Source organism: Peromyscus eremicus, chromosome 16_21 (assembly GCF_949786415.1).
Source record: "Peromyscus eremicus chromosome 16_21, PerEre_H2_v1, whole genome shotgun sequence".
Taxonomy (NCBI): Eukaryota; Metazoa; Chordata; class Mammalia; order Rodentia; family Cricetidae; genus Peromyscus; species Peromyscus eremicus.
Genome location: NC_081432.1, coordinates 27,070,361 through 27,093,808, shown reverse-complemented (window position 1 = coordinate 27,093,808; position 23,448 = coordinate 27,070,361). Strand labels below are relative to the sequence as shown.

General features: G+C 38.9%; 1 protein-coding gene across 1 annotated transcript in view; it reads left to right on the top strand.

Annotated features, from left to right (window-relative positions):
* The window catches only part of LOC131893826 (E3 SUMO-protein ligase RanBP2-like), a 42,424-nt gene that overhangs the window by 17,231 nt on the left and 1,745 nt on the right, over positions 1 to 23,448 (top strand). The window contains exons 8-20 of the mRNA XM_059243914.1: positions 2,124 to 2,211; positions 3,821 to 4,030; positions 5,948 to 6,129; positions 6,213 to 6,388; positions 6,545 to 6,668; positions 8,065 to 8,226; positions 8,445 to 8,582; positions 8,659 to 8,805; positions 10,079 to 10,258; positions 10,355 to 10,438; positions 13,873 to 14,008; positions 15,976 to 16,070; positions 16,885 to 21,688. Of these exons, the coding sequence (XP_059099897.1) occupies positions 2,124 to 2,211; positions 3,821 to 4,030; positions 5,948 to 6,129; positions 6,213 to 6,388; positions 6,545 to 6,668; positions 8,065 to 8,226; positions 8,445 to 8,582; positions 8,659 to 8,805; positions 10,079 to 10,258; positions 10,355 to 10,438; positions 13,873 to 14,008; positions 15,976 to 16,070; positions 16,885 to 21,688 (6,526 nt within the window). The remainder of the gene's footprint in view (positions 1 to 2,123; positions 2,212 to 3,820; positions 4,031 to 5,947; positions 6,130 to 6,212; positions 6,389 to 6,544; positions 6,669 to 8,064; positions 8,227 to 8,444; positions 8,583 to 8,658; positions 8,806 to 10,078; positions 10,259 to 10,354; positions 10,439 to 13,872; positions 14,009 to 15,975; positions 16,071 to 16,884; positions 21,689 to 23,448) is intronic.

Below are 23,448 nucleotides of genomic sequence, written 5' to 3'. Positions count from 1 at the left end.
ATCCAGGAACAAAATATTAAAGATGAAGTTTTATTTATATTACTCTTATTAATGATTTATTTTTATTTCATGTGCACTGGTGTTTTGCTTAACATGTATGTCTGTATGAGTATGTCGAATCCCTTGGAACTAGAGTTACAGACAGTTGAGAGCTGCCATGTGGATGCTGGAAATTGAATCCAGATCCTCAAGAAGAACAGCCAGTGCTCTGAACCACTGAATCATCTCTCCAGCCCCTAAAGATGAAATTTTAAATGTGGGTCAAGGTTGATTCAAAAAGTTACCATGGGCCAGATAGCCTCCCTCCCCCCTCTTCCCACTTTCTCTTCTTCCCTCCTTCCCTTCCTCTCCTTTTCCACCTCCCTCTTCCTCCATATATTCCCTCCCCCCTTGCTCCTGTCTTCACTTTCTCTCCTCTTCCCCCCTCCATCTCTCTGTTTTCTTTTGACAGAGTCTTTTTTTCTTTTATTGAAAATATTTTTCATACAATATATTCTGATTACAGTTCCCCTCTCCCTACTCTTCCCAGTCCCTCCCTATCTTCCTTCCCTTCTTGATCCACACACTTTCTGTCTTTGTTAGAAAGCAAACAGGCATCTAAGGAATAATAGTAAGATAAAACAAAAACATTGGAATATGATAAAACCAAGTGAAAAAGAGCCAAAGAAAAAGCATAAGAAACATGTATAAATGTGGAGACACGCATTTGCACACTTAGGAATCCCCAGCTGGAAGCCATTTTATATATATATATGCAAAGGACCTGTAAGGTAGAAAAAGAAACGAAAAACTGCTCTGACTTAATATTACGAGACAAATATCCTCCAGAGATGCTCTGGAGTTTCTTTTGTGCGTACTGCTGGGCATGGGGCCTACCCTTAACAGCGGTTTGTTTTGCTGAGTGGTGGGTAGCCCTTAATCCCAGCACTCAGGAGGTAGATCTGAGTTTGAGGACAGCCAGGCCTACACAGAGAAACCCTGTCTTAGAAAGGGGGAAAAAGTGATTTGTTTCTCCAGTGAGATTCCCTTGGAGGAAACTAATTTTTCATTTGCAAATAAGTGTCAGTCAATTGAAGCTAGCTTCTGGCTCAGGAATGGGATGTTTGCCCACCTCAGATCTAGGCTCCTGTGTGGTGCAGACCCATGCAGGCCCTGTGCATGTATCACAGTCTCTGAGTTCATATGTACACCAACCCTGTTGTGTCTAGAAGGCCTTGATTCCTTGGATTCCTTCGTCACATCTGGCTCTTATATTCTTTTTGACTCCTTCCACAGAGTTCCCTGAGTCCTGAGGGAAGAGATTTGATGGAGACATCTCTTTTGTTCCTAGGTCTTTGACTTACTGTATATTGTCTGGCTGTGGGTCTCTGTTTGTTCCTATCTGCTGTAGGAGATGGCTTCTCTGTTAGTAGAGCCATGCAAGGAAGGATTTATGAGTATAGCAAAATGTTGTTAGGAGTCATTTTATTGTACTATTTCTTTAGCAGAACAGTAGGATTTGTTTTTTTCCTAGGTCATTGGCCTATTTAATCTCAGGTTTTTGGCTATCCAAGCAGCACTGGACATGGGTCCAACTCATGGAGTGGGCCTTAAGTCAAATCAGGTGTTGGCTGGTCACTCCCACCAGCTTTGAGCCACTGCTGCACCAGTGCATCCTGCAGGCAGGCAGGTCACCATTGTAGATGGAAGGGTTTGCCGCTGCGTTGGTGTTTACTGTTCTCCTTAAGGAATTGTGAAGAGTATCTTCTAGTACCATGAATATCAGTCCATAGGGTGAAGGCTCTAGTTAGGCACCAGCTCGGCGTCTCCATGTTCAATGGGTTGTAGGTATTTGACAAGATCTTTTATAGCCCTGATGTGCTTGGAAGTCCATGTGTAGCCCAGGCAGGCCTTGAACTCACAGCGGGTTCTTCTGCTGTATCTACTGTACACTAATAAAAATAATCTTTGTACTGTTTATTTTTTTTTTAAATAGATTACATAAATCTCTTGCTTGTTAGCTGTTTTCCAATCAAATTTAATCATTAACTGGCCAATATTTAAAAATAGTATGGAAAGAAACATCTGACTGTTAGAAATATGACTGTCATTGAATTATATTATTTTTATTTTAAAATTGTCAGATTCCAAGACCAAAGGTTAAATTAATAAAAGGAGAAGCTGGACAAAATCTATTGGAAATGATGGCCCATGATCGACTTAGCCAATCAGGTAACAATAATATTTTAACTGATTATATCCTAAAATGGCCAAAACTTAAAAACATTTGTTATGTATGTTTTATTCATGTGTGTATGAGTTGTGTGTGTGCTCACTCATAGTGCACCCATACTGTAATCACACGGGAGCTGATTCTTCTACCGTGCGGGCTCTGGGGATTGAACTTAGGTTCTCAGGCTTGGTGGCAAGTGCCCTTAACTGAACAGCTGAGCCATCTTGCCATTCCAAGATCTGAACTTTTACTAGGCTTCTTAGGTTAAAGCTTTCCTAGTATCCAGAGGTAATCTTTCATAATTACTTGTTATTTTTGCCATATTAGATAAAGGTAGTAGGCATGGCAGGGACTAGGAAAAAAAATTATATGGGGGAGGGGGTGAGGACTGAACCTGGTTCTTGATGGGCAAGCACTCTACCACTGAGTTAAACCCAATCCCCATTGCATTCTTTAAATAAGAACCTACTTAACTTAGCTTCCCAGTGGAGATAACCTCTCTCTCTAGGTGCTAGAGCATTCATCTTGAGTGTGTAAACACAATGACCATTTAACACCACTGCTTATAAACAACTGCTGTATAGGGATGGAGTCTTTAATTGCCTAAATGGAATTACTTAAAATGTGGGTTTTTTGTGAATATGTATTTTCCAAAGTATGTTTTTAAAGGTTCATCATTCATGGTGTAGTATATAATAGTACTTAATGCAAGCAGTGGCATGAAGCAAATCCTTTTTTTATTTAAATTAATTTATTTATTTTATGTGTATGAGTGCTTTATTTTCATGTTTGCCTGCGTGTCAGAAGAGGGCATCAGATCCCATTATAGATGGTTGTGAGCCACCCTGTGGTTGCTGGGAATTGAACTGAGGACCCATGGAAGAGCAGCCAGTGTGCTTGCACTTTCTCTCTCTCGCTCTCGCTCTCGCTCTCTCACTCTCTTTTTGGTTTTTCTGTGAGACAGGGTTTCTCTGTGTAGAGCCTGTCCTGGATCTCACTCTGTAGACCAGGCTGGCCTTGAACTCTCAGAGATCTGCCTGGCTCTGCCTCCCAAGTGCTGGGATTAAAGGCGTGCGCCACCACTGTTGGGCCTGGCAGCTAGTGCTCTTAACCACTGAGACATCTATCTCTCCAGCCCTTGAAACAAATCATTACTCCAAACTTATGGAATAAATAATTTCTATCAGTCGAGCCTGGAAATAGGTACTTCCTTTAAAATTGCTTAAAAACAGCGAGGATCTGAGAAGCCAGTTTTATCCATCATTGAGTCAGATCAGAGGATTAGGGCATGCTCTTGCTGTTCTCCAGGGGGCACTTAAATCCTATACTTCTCTAAAACACTAATTCCTTCAGCATTTTTTATGTGTTTTGTCTCCTCCCTTTTGTTTTACTTTATGTAGACACAGATACTGTGAAACCTGAGTTTTGTTTGTTTTCTATATAAAATACCATTTTTGTTGACCATCTGTGATTCAGGGGCTAGAAAACGAGATTTGAGATAACTGTGTTGTTTCCTTCTTGGGTGTTTCAATGCAATGATTAAGAGACAATGGGGTAAATAAAGTTGGTGTTTCATCATAAGATGATGGAAATATTTTTGTTTTTCAGGGCACATGTTGCTAAATTTAAGTCGTGGCAAGCAAGACTTTTTAAAGGAGGTTGTGGAATCTTTTGCTAATAAAAGTGGCCAGTCTGCTCTCTGTGATGCTCTGTTTTCTAGTCCATCATCCAAGGATAGATCTTTCCTTGGTAATGATGATATTGGAAACCTTGATGGACAAGTACCAGACCCTGAAGACTTGGCTAGATATGATACTGGTAAGTTGTCTTTTCCAAAGGAAATATTCTTCATTATAATTCATTTATACCAGGAAGGCACAGTCTTAATACTTTATTGAATTCTTCCCAGGTTTGTTTTGTCAGGAGATGGAAGTTAAAGAGTATGAGTGTAGACGACACATATCTTTTCTTTGAAATTGTTATTTATATTATATATGTCTTGCTTCTTTTGTGAATTTTCTATCCTATAGTATGTTATGTATTTATCGTTACATACGTATGTATTTTTGTCTGGTACTTTGTATTATTCAGCTTCCAATTTTACAGTTTTGATTTTTTTTTTTTTGTACTATTAATACAATGATGCTGAGACCTTTTTATTTAAACAGGATTTTTTTGTTTTGTTTTGCTTTGAGACACAGTCTCACTATGTAGTCTTGCTTGGCCTGGCCTGGCCTAGAATTAGCTATGTAGACAAGATGGCCTTGAATTTATAGAGATTCATCTGCCTCTGCCTCTTAAATGCTGAGATTAAAGGTGTTCTCCACCATGCCGGCCTCATTTCGCCACGTTTTATTGAAAGTGGTATGTATGTGAGGTTCTGTTCCTGCATCTTCCCGATTGTTTTCTTCCTTGTATTTGCCCTTGTCTTCCTACTTGGTGAGATTTGACTTAATGTTGTAGGATATTTTGTGATCATTGTCCAGCTTTAGCCCAGTGACAGCCACCTTGCTGGAGTGAATACCCATATGAACAGTTGTACCATTAGCCTTTTGTCGCTGTACCCAGTCACTGTAGATGACCTGCTGATCTTTTTAGTGTCCTTGTACAACCTGAAGTACTTCGTCTTTATAGATATGCAGTGACGATCCCAAAAGGGAAGAGTGTGAGAGAACTTCATTAATAGATAGTATATATTTTAAAAATTAACTCCTAACTGAAATTACTGAGTCAGAGAAGTACTTACTAGCTTTGTCTCTTGCAGATTGCCAAAATGCTAGCATTTCTAGAAAACTTGGTTTTCTTTACTTCCAGAAGCCCATATGCTTTTCAGTATTAAATTTCTTATAGAAGAAAAAAAATGCTTTTTGCAATGCTCATGAGTTAATATAATGGTATTCTATTCCATTGTTACTTAATGACTCCTTTATTGGAAGGAGAATCTTATCAAAATTTTTATAAAGAAGACATTATTGTTCTGTCAGATTTGTTTTATTGTTTTTTAAAATGATTGATTGATTGATGAGTTTTATTTTCAGATGGCCTGGAAAGAACTTTCTCATTTACACATTTTCTTATTAGAATTTATAAAGTGTATATGGGCATGGTGGCACATTCCTTTAATCTCAGCACTCAGGAGGCAGAGGCAGGTGGATCTCTTGAGTTCAAGGCCACAGAGCAAGTTCCAGGACAGCTGGGGCTAAACCCAAACAAGCTGGACAGTGGTAGCATATACCTTTAGGATCTCTGTGAGTTCAAGGCCAGCCTGGTCTACAAAGTGAGTTCCAGGACTGTTACCTTGTCTTGCGGGGTTGGGGGAGGGGTAGAGAAGAAGAAAGAAAAACCCAAACAAACAAAAATAAACAATTTATAAAGTGTGAATGTATTCAATAAAAATGTGAAATTTTTGCTATTCTATTTCTCAATTTTGAAACAAAAGCAGCTTGTAATTAAATTTATGTATTTATTTTTGTTTTTTTTGAGACAAGGTTTCTCTGTGTAGTTTTGGTGCCTGTCCTGGATCTCACTCTGTAGACCAGGCTGGCCTTGAACTCGTAGAGATCCGCCTGGCTCTGCCTCACAAGTGCTGGGATTAAAGGCATGTGCCACCACTGTCCCGCTCCCACGCCCCCCCCCCCAATTAAATTTAATGTTACCTTAATTGTTTAAGTTTTGGTAAACTAAAGACCCAAAGAAAATGTACTGTAGATGGTCAGTTTTTCCCCTTTGTTTCAGGTGCCATTCGAGCACATAATGGGAGTCTTCAGCACCTTACCTGGCTTGGCTTACAATGGAATTCACTTCCTACCTTACCAGCAGTTCGAAAATGGCTAAAACAGCTCTTTCATCATTTGCCTCAGGAAACCTCAAGGCTTGAAACAAATGCACCTGAATCAATATGTATTTTAGATCTTGAAGTAAGCAATGATTATAATTAATTAAATATTTTGAGTCTTTGTAATTTGTTTTTCTAACTCACTGTTTTTTAAAAATAAAACAGGTATTCTTACTTGGAGTTATATATACTAGCCACTTACAGTTAAAGGAGAAGTGTAATTCTCATCACACTTCCTATCAGCCACTGTGTTTGCCACTTCCTGTCTGCAGACAACTTTGTACAGAAAGACAGAAATCCTGGTGGGATGCAGTTTGTACTCTGATTCACAGAAAGGCAGTGTAAGTACAACAATAATCCTTTAAACACGGCCTGTGTTTTACTAGGGATTTAATTAAATTTTCATGGGAAGGTTTCATTTGTCATGTAACAGCATGCATGTATGTTAAGTCTTGTTGAACTGCATTTCTTAAAGTAGTTCTGTTCAACTGTTTTAGACCTGGAACGTCAGCAAAATTGCGACTTCTAGTTCAGCATGAAATAAACACTCTGAGAGGCCAGGAAAAGCATGGCCTTCACCCTGCTCTACTTGTGCACTGGGCACAATGTCTTCAGAAAACAGTGAGTTCATGGAAGGGCAGTTTTATTCATTCATTCATTCATTCATTCATTCATTTATTTATTTAAGAACGTTGGCTTACCTTGGGAGGCAGAGGCAGGGAGATCTCTGTGAGTTCAAGGCCAGTCTGGTCTATGAAGTGAGTTCTAGGACAGCCAGAGCTGTTATACAGAGAAACACTATGGGGGGGGGGGGGAGAAGAACATTGCCTTAAACCAAAGTGTTTTTGCATAATAAAGTCAATGCATTTACACATAAGCAATTAGCAGTATACTTCCTAGTACTTAGTATGTGCTATGTATTAGATTAGATGTAGATGTTTAGCTTTTTGAACAAGTGTTACTTCCAGGGGCAGATTTTGGTTATTTGAAAATGGCAGGTTTTGTTTTAGGGGGATTAACTGCAGATGGAATGTGATAGAGGGTTTCACGTAGCCTTGAACTTGAAAAAGGGCCAAGAAAGACCTTGAACTACTAATTTGATTACCTCTGCATCCCAAGTACCAAGATTACAGTTTTGTGTCAACATGTCCACTTTAAAAATGGCAGCTCTCAAAAATAGATTGGGGCAACTCATTAGTGGATGTGCTAGGCTTTTTCTTTTGGGCTACCAACTAGCTCTCAATTCATGACAAGGAGACTTAACAGTTTTGAATGTTCTGCTTAGCTTAGGCTCATTTCTGGCTAGTTTTTTAACTTAACCTGTTTCTCTTTATCTACATTTTACCTTGGGGCCTTTTACCTTTTCTTTTTTGGTTTTTCGAGACAGGGTTTCTCTGTGTAGCTTTGGAGCCTGTCCTGGATCTCACTCTGTAGACCAGGCTGGCCTCGAACTCACAGAGATCCGCCTGCCTCTGCCTCCTGAGAGCTGGGATTAAAGGCGTGAGCCACCACCGCCCGGCTTACCTTTTCTTGTATAACTTACTTTCACTACTTATCATGTGGCTGCCTGTCTTCTGGCCCCAGGTGTATCCCACATTCTCTCCTTCCTCTCTTGTTCCTCCTGAGCCTAGACTTCTCCTATTTATTCTCTCTGCCCACCAGCCTCATCTGTCCTTTCTCTGCCTAGCTATTGGCTGATCAGCTCTTTATCAGACCAATCAGGTGCCTTAGGCAGGCAAGGTGAAACAAATGCAACATATCTTTACATAATTAAACAATTATAGCATAAACAAAAGTAACACATCTTTACATTGTTAACAAAGGCAGAAACAAGGGTTAACACACCTTCATATAGTTAAAGTAATATTCTGCAGCATAATCAAATGCCTAGTTAAAATAATACTTCACAACAAGTAGAGGCAGTAACTTTTTTTTGATATTCCATTTAATTTTGATTTGAAATTTTTATTTCTCTAAGCTATTTATGAAGTTGTGGACTTCTGACTTTCTATTTTAGGGCAGCAGTCTTAATTCTTTTTATGATCAACGGGAATACATAGGCAGAAGTGTTCATTATTGGAGGAAAGTTTTACCATTGTTGAAGATGATCAGAAAGAAGAATAGTATTCCTGAACCTATCGATCCTCTGTTTAAACATTTCCATAGTGTGGATATTCAGGTAATAATGAACCCTAATGAATTAATTGCATATGTAATTTATACACATATAGATAGCTACTTAAGCAAAATGCTTTGCTGTTTAGTGATGGTGTTGCTTTCTAAATCATGTAGTTGACAAAATTTATGACTAATGAAATGTTAATTTTGTTTAGATAAAATCTTTGGAAATCATTTGGGCTTGAAGCAGTTTAACTAACAGTCACTAAATGTATTTAGGCATCTGAAATTGGAGACTATGAAGAAGACGCACACATAACTTTTGCTATATTGGATGCTGTTAATGGAAATATAGAAGATGCCATGACTGCTTTTGAATCTATTAAAAATGTAGTTTCTTATTGGAATCTTGCATTGGTAAGTGATACAGGAATTGAATTGATATTTGTTTGATTGATTGCTTGCTTTGAAAATCTAATTCTATTTTGTGTAGATTTTTCACAGGAAAGCTGAAGACATTGAAAATGATGCCCTGTCTCCTGAAGAACAAGAAGAATGCAAAAATTATCTGAGAAAGACTAGGGACTACCTGATAAAGATTTTAGATGACAGTGATTCAAATATTTCTGTGGTTCAGAAAGTAAGTTGTTGGTTGTTGTCTGTAGTTTAGTGGTATTGATAACTGCCTGGGTTTTATATTTTGATAACCTTTTTTTTTTTTTGGTTTTTCGAGACAGGATTTTTCTGTTGTAGTTTTCGATTTTGCTGTCCTGGATTTTGCTCTGTAGACCAGGCCGACCTCGGAACTCAAAGAGATCTGCCTGGCTCTGCCTCCTGAGTGCTGGGATTAAAGGCGTTCACCACTTCCGACTGACTTTTGATAACTCTTAAATCTTTCAGTATCCCTTATTAGATATATCAGGGCTTGTGTGTAGTGTGAATGCTTTACTTTCTCATCTTAGGTTTGGTATCTCTTAAAAACTACCACCAACAAAAACTTGTCAGTTGGGGCTGGGAAGATTGTACAAGCGTGAGGGTCCAAGATTGGCTACCCAGCACTCAAGCAAATTCCAAGTGCTCATGACCACCCGCCTATGATTCCCATTCTCAGGAGGTCATGATAGGCAATCCCTTGAGTAAGCTTTCTAGTTAGACTAGCTGAAGCTGCAGGTTCAATGAGAGACCATGCTTTGGTATACACGGTTGGAAGTAATCAAAGAAAATATTTGATATCAAACTCTAGCTTCCACATGTGCATATGTGCACACATTCCTGCACATGTACATGTGAATATTAACAACCCCCCCCCAAAAAAAACCCCATAAAACTTAACTAAAAAAATAAAACTTTGGTATCTAGATACATAGTGGTTTCTAATATAGACAGTAATTTTGTCATTTTAGCATGTAATCAAAATGAATATGATAACTAGTTCTTAATGAATTTTGGTGAAGGGAATCAGTATTTTTTCTTGTTTCCTGTGAACTAGCTGTCAGCAGTTCACACTCATACTGATTTTATGTTTAGCTTTCCTTCTGAGTATTTTGTTTATTAACTTTATTGCTGCTCTTAGATTAGGGTTTATATTGTATGGTGCATTTTAGCATCTGTATTTCACTCTATTCAAAATATCTTAGAAGGATTGGTAACTTTGTCCATATGGAAAAGCTTCCTAAGTACACTTTTATTACTGTGACTTACAGAGGTAATGGAAGCCACTTTAGATTCTGCAATGCATTTGTATATATAACTTAAGATGTATTAAAATGCTTGTTAAAATATCTGTGGTGTACATATGTAGTCTTCACAAATAAAGAAGTGAGGAAAAAGTGAACAGTGTAAGAAAATAGAATCCTTCATTTGTTAAGGTCTTATTTGGAATATTTTTGCAAACTAAAGCCTTTCGTTTTTAGTTGCCTGTTCCCCTTGAGTCTGTAAAAGAGATGCTGAACTCAGTTATGCAGGAACTTGAAGACTACAGTGAAGGAGGTACTCTTTATAAAAATGGTTGCTTGCGAAGTGCAGATTCAGAGATAAAACATTCTACACCGTCTCCTACCAAATATTCTCTATCACCAAGTAAAAGTTACAAGGCAAGTAGGAAAGAAACATATCATTGTATCATGATGTTCTTTTCTAAATGTTGTAAACACTCTGAACATTATTTTTGTGTATATTTGTATGTTTAGTATTCTCCAAAAACCCCACCTCGATGGGCAGAAGATCAAAATTCTTTACTGAAGATGATCTGCCAGCAAGTAGAGGCCATTAAGGTAACCACTTAATTTGACTAAATAAAACTCCTATGCGGAGATTCTTTCTCTAATCATTTCCTTATTCCCCCACTTCTTGCCACTGACAGAGTTTCTCTGTGCATCCCTACTGTCCTGGAACTGTGTAGACCAGGCTGGTCACGAACTCAGAGATTTGCCTGCCTCTGCCTCCCAAGTGCTGGGATTAAAGGCATATGCCATTGTCTGGCCCATGCCCAGTTTTTTTGGTTTTTCGAGACAGGGTTTCTCTGTGTAGCTTTGCGCCTTTTCCTGGAACTCACTTGGTAGCCCAGGCTGGCCTCAAACTCACAGAGATCCGCCTGGCTCTGCCTCCCGAGTGCTGGGATTAAAGGCGTGTGCCACCACCGCCCGGCCCATGCCCAGTTTTTTAACATTTTTTTTCTTTTTTTCTTTTTTCGGTTCATTTACTTACTTTCTTACAGTTAATAAAAATGTGCCCTTACTATACTCTATATAAATCAGTTATATATTGTGTTTTACATATCTCTTGACTCTTAACCATATTTTCTAAATTACTTACACATCTATTTCCATATGAGATTTGAATCTTTGAAGATAAACCCTTTATCTAAAGCTTAGTATGATCCTGTCATCTCCCACAATGGACTTGTACTACTGTGCACCATCATACCTTTTTCTCTTGATTCATTTCTCAGTGTGGCTGTTGTTAAAGTGTAGCTGGAGTTTTTTCTCTGGGCCCTGCCAAGCCCTGGTAGCCCGACAGCCCATGGCATCTTTACATGCTGCTTGTCATGGCGGCAGCTGGCAGTGTCTCCTTCCTCCACCTTCCACTTCCCAGAATTCTCTCTCCTTGTCCCATTTATACTTCCTGCCTGGCCACTGGCCAATCAGTGTTTTATTTATACAGAACGATATCCACAGCGTTAAAGTATGTTAAGTTTATTACTAAGAATTGAAAAATTGTCTGAACTTAATGTTTTTTTCTGTTTAAATGCTTTAAATGAATGCTTAATTATAGTGTAGCATTTAAGGGGACTTCATTTTAGAATTATAAATACAGATTTTTTCCCCCCATACTTTTTGGGTAAGAACTAAATTATTTACTAAGGATATTTTGCTATGTGGTGATTATTATAGTATGTGTAATCAGCAGTGTTTGGCTTTAATAACTGGTTAAATACCAAAGTTTTGAATTTGTACCATTATTTTTGTGTTACATGAACCATGATAACACATTAGAGTTTTTTCAATGTACAGGTTTTAGTCATTCAGTATTATATTCTTTGGAAATGTATAGAGAACTAGTTGGTGAGCCTGGGAGACTGGGTACCACACAGAACTCTGACTCTAGTTAATGTTATTGAACAATTTGATTTCTTACCTTTTTTTAAAATATATAATTTATGCTCATTGGTGTTTTGCCTGCATGTATGTCTGTGTGAGGGTGTTAGATACCCTGGAACTGGAGTCACAGACAGTTGTTAGCTGCCATGTAGGTGCTGGGATTGAACCTGGGTCCTCTGGAAGAGCAGTCAGTACTCTAACAGCTGAGCTATCTCTCTAGCCCCTGATTTCTTACTTTTGTCTGTTTTACGTTTTGTAACGCTTGAGAATTGTTGAAACATTCTCAAAGTTGTCATCACATCTCCTGGTTCTTTAAAAAAGTGTGTGTGTGTGTGTGTGTGAGTGTGTCTGTGTGTCTGTGTGTCTGTCGGTGTGTCGGTGTTCATGCAGGTGGGTCCGTGTGGAGGCCACAGAGGCTGACTTCTGTTGTCTTCTGTTGATTCCCCTGTGTTTGTTCTCATTGAATGTGGAGTGACCAGTGGCCGGTGAGCTCTGGGGAATCCCTTGTCTTCCTCCTCTAGTGCCAAGGTCTGGTTCACACAAGCAGGCCCAGCTTTTACGTGGGCACTGAAGTCTGAACTCAGATCTTCACGCTTGTGCATCAGGCACTTCACAGACTGAGTCATTGCCCCGGTCTCCTGAGTTCTTTTAATATCAACAGTTAGGATTATATTGTAGATCAATTTCAGAAGTATGGGCCAGATACCAGTTGTGTGCTGCTGTTTTTTATTTGTGGATGTGTAGCTTCTAGACAGTCGAGTAAGAAGATGAGTGGGGACTATTTTTAAGTTGAAAACAGAGGTAAGGAAATATTTGAAACACTTGTATTTATTTGTTTATGTGTTCGAGACATTGGCTATAGTATAGGAAGGTCTCAACTTGTAGTTTTTCTGCTCGCTTTCCCTTGTGTTGTGATTATATATGTGAACTACTACGTTTTTTTCTGATCTCATTTGTTATAAATTGGTTAGATGCCTAGGCAGAGAATTTTGAAGCTGTTTTCAAAATTGGCCTGTTTTTTTAAAAAAACCAAAACAAAAAAAAAAAAACCAGATGGTTTTGTGCACCTGTTTTAATCCCAGCACTTGGGAGCAGAGGCAGGTGGATCTGAGTTTGAGGCCAGCCTGGTCTATAGGGTGAGTTCCAGGACAGCCAAGGCTACACAGAGAAACCCTGTCTCAAAAAACAAAACAACGAAAGAAGAAATTCATTGATAAGTCCCTTTTTTTTTTTTTTTTTTTTTTTTTTTGAGCTGAGGATCGAACCCAGGGCCTTGTGCTTGCTAGGCAAGCACTCTACCACTGAGCTAAATTCCCAACCCCAAGTCCCATATTTTAAGAGGAAGTTTGGTAAGTTCTGGAGTTGGGTTGGGTGTTAGCCATTAAGTAGAATACCAGAGATAAGATAACTATGTAGAAGGCAGTGGTGTGTCTGGTGTCTTGTCTGACAGGAGAGAGTTGGTGTGAAAACATTTGGAGTTGGATCTGGATCTGATAACAGTTCTGTCTTTTCCTGCCTCTGTCTAGTCTATGTCTATTTGCAGTATGAGTCATATTGTTTACTAATGACATGGCCTAAGAATGTATACATGATAAAGTTTGAGCAGATAGTGATTTCAATTGCTGTGAGTAATTTGTCATTACCTTGGAAATTTGTTGTCAACCTCCCATGTGGTTAGGTACTGAGAGGTGACCTTCAGTGTTGACTTGTCCAGATGATGAGAAGCTGAGTAGGTAACTCGAAGGGCTTGAGGACAGTCATTATCAGAAAAGGAAGTTTATCTGTAGGTCTTAAGTTTTTTGAGTAGGTAAGTGTTTTGGCTGGACTAAATTTTATGAAGATTAATGTAAGTTAAGTATGGAATGGAAATGGAATGAGATTTAGGAAATTAGTTCTTTGGGCTAGAGTTAAAGTGAATGATTAGAGTAGACAAATTTCAGCAAGTTAAGGAATCACGTTTTCAGTACCCAGATTCCACTGGAAAGTATATTCTAAAAGGTACCACCAAGTATTTAACTTTAAAATATTTGCTAAGTATTCATCCACCTAGACTGTTTCTGGCATTATATAATTAAATGTTTAACCTCCCTTACTTTTCCCTTAAATAGAAAGAAATGCAAGAGTTGAAGCTAAATAGCAACAACTCTGCGTCCCCTCATCGCTGGCCTGCAGAGCACTATGGACAAGACCCAGCTCCTGATGGCTACCAGGGCTCACAGACTTTTCACGGGGCTCCCCTAACAGGTAAGCTGGCAGCTGAACAACCCTTAGATCCCAATAAAATATTACCCCACTTTTTAAAATTTCCCCCTTTTTTGTAGTACTGAGACTTAAACTTGGAGCCTGTGCTTGCTAGAGAGGTGTTATATCTCTGAGCTGTACCCCAGCTCAGTCTGCCCCCCAACATTTTAAATATGTAGCTTGTGAATTTAACTTGTCTGTGGTTTTGTACATTCCAATGTATCTCTACTTCCATGTTTGCCAAGACTCTATAATTAGTATACTGAAATTTTATAAATCCAGTCAGAAACAAAATAAGTCTTACCTAACTCCATATATATTAAAGCTCAAGGAATGTTTTAAAATCGTTTTATATATATATTATCATAGCTAAACTGTGAAATGTTTCATAAATTGAAACATGTTGACCAATATAGTTATGTACTAAGAGGTGCCTAATAAATAAGAACTTAAACCTCTTGAGAGTTATTTTGATGATGTTTAGAGAGACAGGAAGTAATTAATTTATTTTGATTGTGAGCCTAGCCTTTTATGGCCAATTCATCTCTAGCCCTTTTTTGAAACATGATTATTCACAGGAAAGCCCATAATAAGTGTTCTCTTGCTATTTATTTATTTACTATCCCCTCCCTCCCTCCCTCCCTCCCTCCCTCCCTCCCTCCCTCCCTCCCTCCCTCCCTCCTCTCTCTCTCTCTCTCTCTCTCTCTCTCTCTCTCTCTCTCTCTCTCTCTCTAATCTTACCTTATCTATCTTATCCTACCTATCTATCTATTGAATGAGCGATCTGTTGGTCAATTGAGATAGGATTTTATTATACAGTATACAGGTCTGCAAGGCTCGGAACTCACTGTGTAGACCAGACTGGCCTCAAACTCAAGACCAGACCTGCCTCTTCCACCGAAGTGCAAAGCGTATAGGCATGCACCCCCACAGCTGGCTCCATAGTAAGTTTTCTTTAAAGTTTTTCTTTTTTACATTTTAGCCATATAATTTAACTCCTAAAATGTGGAGATGATACTTGTTTCACATAATTACTATGAGCATTTGTGTATGTGCAGGTAGGTATGGGGATGTCTTTTTTTTACTATGTAAGAAAACACTAATGAGCCAGTAGTGTTTATTGTGGGTTGGCTATGTACAAAAGTACATTTTGTATATAATTTTATCATAGTACCAGGGTATAAATACATTGGTAATCTCAGTTTTATAGATGAGGAAATGACTTTAGAAGGATTAGTTAGTTTGTCCACTATTACTTACTATACAGCTAGTTACTGTGATAGATCTGGTATTTTCATCCCTAACTTGGAAGCAACTTGCCAGTATTATTGTACAGTGCCCCCAGGTGCTTAGCAATAATAATAAAAATAGATCTCTTTTACCTGACAGATACCTCAAATGGTATTTCTATTCTGAAATCTGAAATTCTTTTAAACTTGAGGCCATCAGATGCATTTTGGTTACTAAATCCTTTGTGACTGCTCTATTTCTAATGTTGATCACTTCTGTGTGTTTCCATCCTGCTGGTCTTAGATGGACCATTTGCTTTCTTCTTGGTTTTCTTTTGAGAGAGGACCTCTCACTCTGGAGCTTTGACTGAAACTCATGAGAATCTACCTGTCTTTCTGAGTGCGTGCGGGAACAAGTAGCACACACCGCTTGTGCCCTGCTGTAGGGTGCTTGCTAAGCCTTGTTCCTGGTGACAGTAGCAGTGTTAGCTTTTTACTTTTTGTGTCGTTTGATAGGGCTTTTTTACTTTATTTTGAGTTTTTTATTTATTGATTGCTTTATGGGTTACTTTAATGTATAGAAATGTAAAATCAGAATAAAACTTTCTTTGATTCCTATTTTGTATTTATAATTCTTGTCTAGATAGTATTTTGAACTGTAGAATAGACTTTTAACATTGTTTTCTTTTTCTTTTCTTTCTTTTCTTTTTCTTTCTTTCTTTCTTTTTTTTTTTTCTTTAGTTGCAACTACTGGCCCTTCAGTGTATTATAGTCAGTCACCAGCATATAATTCCCAGTATCTTCTCAGACCAGCAGCTAATGTTACTCCCACAAAGGTAACAAAGGAAAAACTTTACATTTATAACCATTTACATTTTAAATGTTTCGGTTTCTTTTAAGGAATTGAAAGGAGTAAGTAGTTCCGTATTGGAAATTGTGTGACCTTCGCAATACAGGCATTTCTTAGTTATCTTGTTTTTGTGTTTTAACAGTAAATCGAAACATTTGGAACATTTTAAATATAGGAGGACTGGTAGTTTTAGCCCTTGTATCCTTGTATTTTGGTAAGAATAGGGCTAATAGATTTCTGCTTTGCTAGCCTGGTGTATTGCCATCCCTTTGACTCAAACCAGATGTTACAACAGTAATGGACAATGAAGACTTTAAGGGCAGAGAGCTGGGGATGCATTTAGACCCGTCTTTCTCTGCTTATTGTGACTTGGGCAAATTTTTTTAACCTCTGTACCTCTTAGGCTATCTAATTTAAAATGAGACTAATATTACAGTTAATACAGTTTTTGAGGATCCTAAAATGAGTTAAAATGTTTAGAACAGTGCCCAGTTGATACGTTAATAAATGCTCAGTGAATTTTAGTCATAATCATGACTGTTAATTAGCATCGTTTAGTGAATGAAGAAGGTATTTTTTCTAGTCATTGTAAGTGTAGATTTTAAGGAGCTGTCTTATCAGTACATGCCAAGTAAATATGCGGGTGTCTTTGTAGCACCATTGGTGTCTCCTGATGTTCTGTGTACATTGGTTCTATCTGCTGAAAATACTCTAATTTGAGGTTTGTGAGAGTTGATTTGTATGTAGCTCTTTATAGTTTTATGGTTAATCTATAAAATATTTTGATTTTTTTCTTTTAGGGACCAGTTTATGGCATGAATAGGCTCCCACCCCAGCAGCATATTTATGCCTATTCACAACAGATGCACACACCACCAGTGCAGAGTTCATCTGCTTGTATGTTCTCCCAGGAGATGTATGGTCCTCCCTTGCGGTTTGAGTCTCCTGCAACAGGAATTCTGTCACCCAGGGGTGATGATTACTTTAATTACAATGTTCAACAGACAAGCACAAATCCACCTTTGCCAGAACCAGGGTATTTCACAAAGCCTCCACTTGTAGCTCATGCTTCAAGGTCAGCAGAATCAAAGGTTATGGAATTTGGAAAAACCAATTTTGTTCAGCCCATGCCGGGTGAAGTTATAAGGCCACCTTTGACAACACCAGCACATGCAACACAGCCAACTCCCTTTAAATTTAACTCAAATTTCAAATCAAATGATGGTGACTTCACATTTTCATCACCACAGGTTGTGACACAGCCTCCTTCAGCACCTTATAGTAATAGTGAAAGTCTCTTGGGTCTTCTCACTTCAGATAAACCTTTGCAAGGAGATGGCTATAGTGGACCCAAACCAGTGTCTGGTCAGACTGTCGGGTCTCGGAATACATTCAGTTTTGGAAGCAAAAATGTGTCTGGAATTACACTTACAGAAAACATGGGCCCAAACCAGCAGAAGAGTTCTGGTTTTCGGCGAAGTGATGATATGTTTACTTTTCATGGTCCAGGAAAGTCTATATTTGCCACGCCTGCTTCAGAGCTGGCAAATAAGAGTCATGAAACAGATGGAGGAAGTGCTCATGGGGATGAGGATGATGATGGCCCTCACTTTGAGCCTGTGGTACCTCTCCCTGACAAGATAGAAGTAAAAACTGGTGAGGAAGATGAAGAAGAATTCTTTTGCAATCGTGCAAAGTTGTTCCGTTTTGACGGTGAATCCAAAGAATGGAAGGAACGTGGGATAGGCAATGTAAAGATACTCAGGCATAGAACATCTGGTAAAATTCGCCTTCTGATGAGACGAGAGCAAGTATTAAAGATCTGTGCAAATCATTACATTAGCCCAGATATGAAACTCACACCAAATGCTGGCTCAGATAGATCTTTTGTATGGCATGCCCTTGATTATGCAGATGAGTTGCCAAAACCAGAACAGCTTGCCATTAGATTCAAAACTCCGGAGGAAGCAGCACTATTTAAGTGTAAATTTGAAGAGGCCCAGAACATTTTAAAAGCCTCAGGAACAAATGTGTCTACTGCACCAAATCATACTCTCAGAATTGTAAAAGAACCCACAACTCTTGATAACAAGGATATTTGCAAATCAGATGGGGGAAATCTGAATTTTGAATTCCAAATTGTAAAGAAGGAAGGGTCTTGGTGGCATTGTAGCAGCTGCTCATTTAGGAATGCTGCAGCTGCTAAGAAATGTGTATCATGCCAAAATGTAAACCCAGCCAGCAGTAAAGAGCTCCTAGGACCACCATTCATTAATGAAAATGGCTTTGCTCCTAAAACTGGCCCAGAAAATGCTCAAGATGGATTTACGTTGATGACTCCAAATAAGGAAGGTCATTGGGATTGCAGTGTTTGTTTAGTAAGAAATGAACCCACTGTATCTAGGTGCATTGCATGTCAGAACACAAAGTCTGCTAACAAAAATGGATCTTCTTTTGTTCAAACTTCTTTCAAATTTGGGCAGGGAAATCTTCCTAAGTCTGTTGACAGTGATTTCAGATCAGTTTTTTCTAAAAAAGAAGGCCAGTGGGATTGCGATATATGCCTGGTCCGAAATGAAGGAAGTTCTACAAAATGTGTTGCCTGTCAGAACCCAGGAAAACAGGCTCTGTCTTCTGTTTCATCACCTGCCTCTTTTAAGGCCAGTACTTCAGATACCAGTAAAACTCCAAAGGGTGGCTTTGAGGACATGTTTGCTAAGAAAGAAGGACAATGGGATTGTAGTTCATGCTCAGTGAGAAATGAAGCAAATGCTATAAAATGTGTTGCTTGTCAGAATCCCGTTAAACCGAGTCCATCTAGCACCTCTTTCAAGTTTGGTACTCCAGAGATGAGTAAGGCTCCCAGGAGTGGATTTGAGGGTATGTTCGCCAAGAAGGAAGGACAGTGGGATTGCAGCCAGTGTTTAGTCCGAAATGAAGCAAGTGCTACTCAGTGTATTGCTTGTCAGAATCCAAATAAACAAAATCAACCTACAACTGCTGCGCCGGCTTCTGCCTCTTCAGAGACAAGCAAATCTCCAAAGAGTGGATTTGAAGGATTGTTTGCCAAAAAGGAAGGACAGTGGGAGTGTAATGTTTGTTCTGTACAAAATGAGAGCTCTTCTCTAAAATGTGTGGCTTGTGTAGCCTCCAAGCCAACTCAGAAGTCTACTGTAGAAGCTCCTTCAGCTTTCACAGTGGGCTCAAAATCACAGTTAAATGAATCTGCAGGAAGTCAAGTGGGAACAGAATTTAAAAGTAACTTTCCAGAAAAAAATTTTAAATTTGGCATTACAGAGCAGAAATTTAAATTTGGGCATGTGGATCAAGAAAAAACACCTTCCTTTGCCTTTCAGAGTTCTTCTAATACAGAATTTAAGTCCATCAAGGACGGATTTAGTTTTTCCATTCCTGTATCTGCTGATGGTTTTAAATTTGGCATTCAGGAGCAGGGCAGTCAAGAGAAGAAGAGTGAAAAACCTGGTGGAAACGATGATGCTGGTGTGCACGCTCCCGACGCTGGTGTGCACGCTCCCGATGCTGGTGCTCACAAGAGTGGTAGCGGCGGCGTGGTCTTTGGTCAGACAAGCAGTACTTTCACCTTTGCGGACCTTGCAAAGTCAACTTCAGGGGAAGGGTTCCAGTTTGGCAAGAAAGACCCTAATTTCAAGGGATTTTCAGGTGCAGGAGAAAAATTATTCTCATCACAAAGTGGCAAAGTGGCTGAGAAAGCAAATACGTCTTCTGACCTTGAGAAAGATGATGATGCCTATAAGACTGAGGACAGTGATGACATCCATTTTGAGCCAGTGGTGCAGATGCCTGAAAAAGTAGAGCTTGTAACAGGAGAAGAAGATGAAAAAGTTTTGTATTCACAGAGGGTGAAGTTGTTTAGATTTGATGCTGAGATAAGTCAGTGGAAAGAAAGGGGCTTGGGGAACTTGAAAATCCTCAAGAATGAGGTCAATGGTAAACTCAGAATGCTGATGCGGAGAGAACAAGTACTCAAAGTCTGTGCCAATCATTGGATAACCACTACAATGAACCTGAAGCCGCTCTCAGGATCAGATAGAGCGTGGATGTGGCTAGCTAGTGACTTTTCAGATGGTGATGCCAAACTAGAGCAGCTGGCTGCAAAGTTTAAAACACCAGAGCTAGCTGAAGAATTCAAGCAGAAATTTGAGGAGTGTCAGCGACTTCTCTTAGACATTCCACTTCAGACACCCCATAAACTTGTAGATACTGGCAGGGCTGCTAAGTTAATACAGAGAGCTGAGGAGATGAAGAGTGGACTGAAAGATTTCAAAACGTTTTTGACAAACGATCAAGTAAAGGTGACTGATGAAGAGAACACAAGTTCAGGTGCGGATGCTTCCAGTGCTTTAGACCCAACAGTGAAGCAGAATCCTGAAAACACAGGGCCTACCTTAGAATGGGATAACTATGACTTACGGGAAGATGCCTTGGATGACAGCGTCAGCAGCAGCTCAGTTCATGCTTCTCCATTGGCAAGCAGCCCTGTGCGGAAAAACCTCTTCCGCTTTGGTGAGTCAACTACAGGATTTAACTTCAGTTTCAAATCTGCTTTGAGTCCATCTAAGTCTCCTGCCAAATTGAACCAGAGTGGAACTTCAGTTGGCACTGATGAAGAATCTGATGTTACTCAAGAAGAAGAGAGAGATGGACAGTACTTTGAACCTGTTGTACCTTTACCTGATCTAGTTGAAGTATCCAGTGGTGAGGAAAATGAACAAGTTGTTTTTAGTCACAGAGCAAAACTCTATAGATATGATAAAGATGTTGGTCAGTGGAAAGAAAGAGGCATTGGTGATATAAAGATTTTACAGAATTATGATAATAAGCAAGTTCGCATAGTGATGAGAAGGGACCAAGTATTAAAACTTTGTGCCAATCACAGAATAACTCCAGATATGACTTTGCAAAATATGAAAGGGACGGAAAGAGTGTGGGTATGGACTGCATGTGATTTTGCAGATGGAGAAAGAAAAATAGAACTTTTAGCTGTTCGTTTTAAACTACAGGATGTTGCAGATTCATTTAAGAAAATTTTTGATGAAGCAAAAACAGCTCAAGAAAAAGATTCTTTGATAACACCTCATGTTCCTCATCCAAGCACTCCTAGAGAGTCACCATGTGGTAAAATTGCTGTAGCTGTTTTAGAAGAAACCACAAGAGAAAGGACAGATTTAACTCAGGGAGAGGAGGTAGTAGATGCAACTTCCGAACCTGGAGAAACATCTAGCACTTCTGAAACAACACCAAAAGCAGTGGTTTCTCCTCCAAAGTTTGTCTTCGGCTCAGAGTCTGTTAAAAGCATTTTTAGTAGCGAAAAATCAAAGCCATTTGCATTTGGCAACAGTTCAGCCACTGGATCTTTGTTTGGATTTAGTTTTAATGCACCTTTGAAAAATAGCAATGATGAAGTTACTTCAGCAGTTCAGAGTGGATCTGAAGGAAATGTAGAACCTGACAAGTGTGAGCCACAGACTGACATCAGACAATCTTCAGATGGCAAAGTCAGAAATGTTGCCTGTCCACAGGAGGAGTCTGCACCGAGTTACACATTTAAAGCACCAGAAAAGGGTGAGTACGCAGTCTTTAGAGTTAAGTGTGTGTCTTTGACTCTTCAGAAAACTGATGTTTCAGTCAAAGTTGTCTCAGAAACACTAGTTAGTGAACATTCAGAAGTATTGGAACGGACAAGTTTAACCCCTGAAGAAGTTTACTCATTAAAGTATTCAAACTTAACAGATTGTATGACATGGGTCATAAAGCAGAGCCAGAGAACCTAGTATAGTAAGAACAAAGACTCATGCACTTGAGTCAGTCTTTTAAATGTCGATCCTTCAGTGTTTCGTTTTAAAATCACTTGAAGCATGTGATATTGAGATGTTACATGTATGTTGTATGAGTTAGTATTGCCATCTCTTATTAAATTAGCAAAGAAAGACCTTGGGGATAAATGAGTATGTAAGACAACTAGCTTGGTATAAATTGAGGGGTCTGACTTCTTATATATTAAAGAGTCATTCATTTTGTTTCATAAGACGTTAAAAAAATGAAATATTCTTTATTTTCCTAGGGTTTAATTTTAGCCTTTTTAAATCTAATCCAATGACCTTTTGGACCAGCATCCCACCCTCACAACCTGAGAGCCAAGGTATAGAGCTAGCATTCTTGGTGGGAGGTGACTGACTGACTAGCAGCCGGTAGTCCTTAGCCGAGGAGTTGTGGCTGGCTGAGTTGAAGTACCTAACACTGCAGTGTGCGTGCTAGAGAGTGCCATTTTACAGAGCATCCCTTTGGTGTAATACACAGCTTTTAATACTCGTTTTAGAATGTATCTGGGTGTGCTCTGTGTGCTTTTGTCAGCTCTTTGCCTCATTTTCAACTCTGCTTAATGTCTGTCTGTCTGTCTATCTGCTTCACTGAACTTTATCCTTCTCAACTCTGTTTAATGGAGACCTGGTGTCCTAATCTTTGACTTTAGTCACTACTCTCTGCCAGTATCCAGATAGGAGGGCAGTAGACTGTGTAGAAAACATGTCTCTTTAGGGGTAGAAACTGTGTTTGAAAGTAGACCTCACTTTTACAGCTACCATTCTGGAACTTGTGTTCCTTATGTAGTGCCGATCATTTCTAGATATGTGTCGCTTCTTGACTAGAACGTTTAGTATTTAGAATTTACAGAAGCCCCATTAAGAGCAAATGAGGGAAATGTGTCCAGTAATGCATCTTGACCTTGCAGAAGGGTAGGTACCAGTTCTCTATAGTGATACTGTCCAGTAGAAATAAAGTGTGATCTGTGTGTCTAAATTTGTCTGTGAGCAACATAGAAAATGAAACACTAAAAGAAATCGGTGGCATAAAAGAAAATAACTTTTAATGATCTACTCAATTTACTATATATGTACAAAATATATGTAGTAAACTTTTAATCAGGATTTAAAAATAATGAAGGTATTTTACATTCTTTTTTTATGACAAGGCATTAAAATCCAGTGTGCATGTTCATACTTCCAACACATCTTAGTTTAGTTTACCTTGCAAGTGTTAGGAAGTCACATGTGGGTAGGCTCCCATAGTAGACATGGTGGCTTTAGAGAATGTTTCCCTCTTATAGCCGGTACATGCATATTTCATGACTGCTGTAAGGCACTGGTTTATCAGTTCTTACAAGCTAGAGAATTTTAATATATCAGAATAGACTTCTTGTATAGGGTTCTTTTTTTTTTTTTTTTCCTCTCTAAATTTTTGTCCTTTCGTTTGGTGGGAGTGGATAGGGGTGTTTTTAGCCACAGAAATTGTCTTGATACATAAAATATAACTATAGATTGATTGTT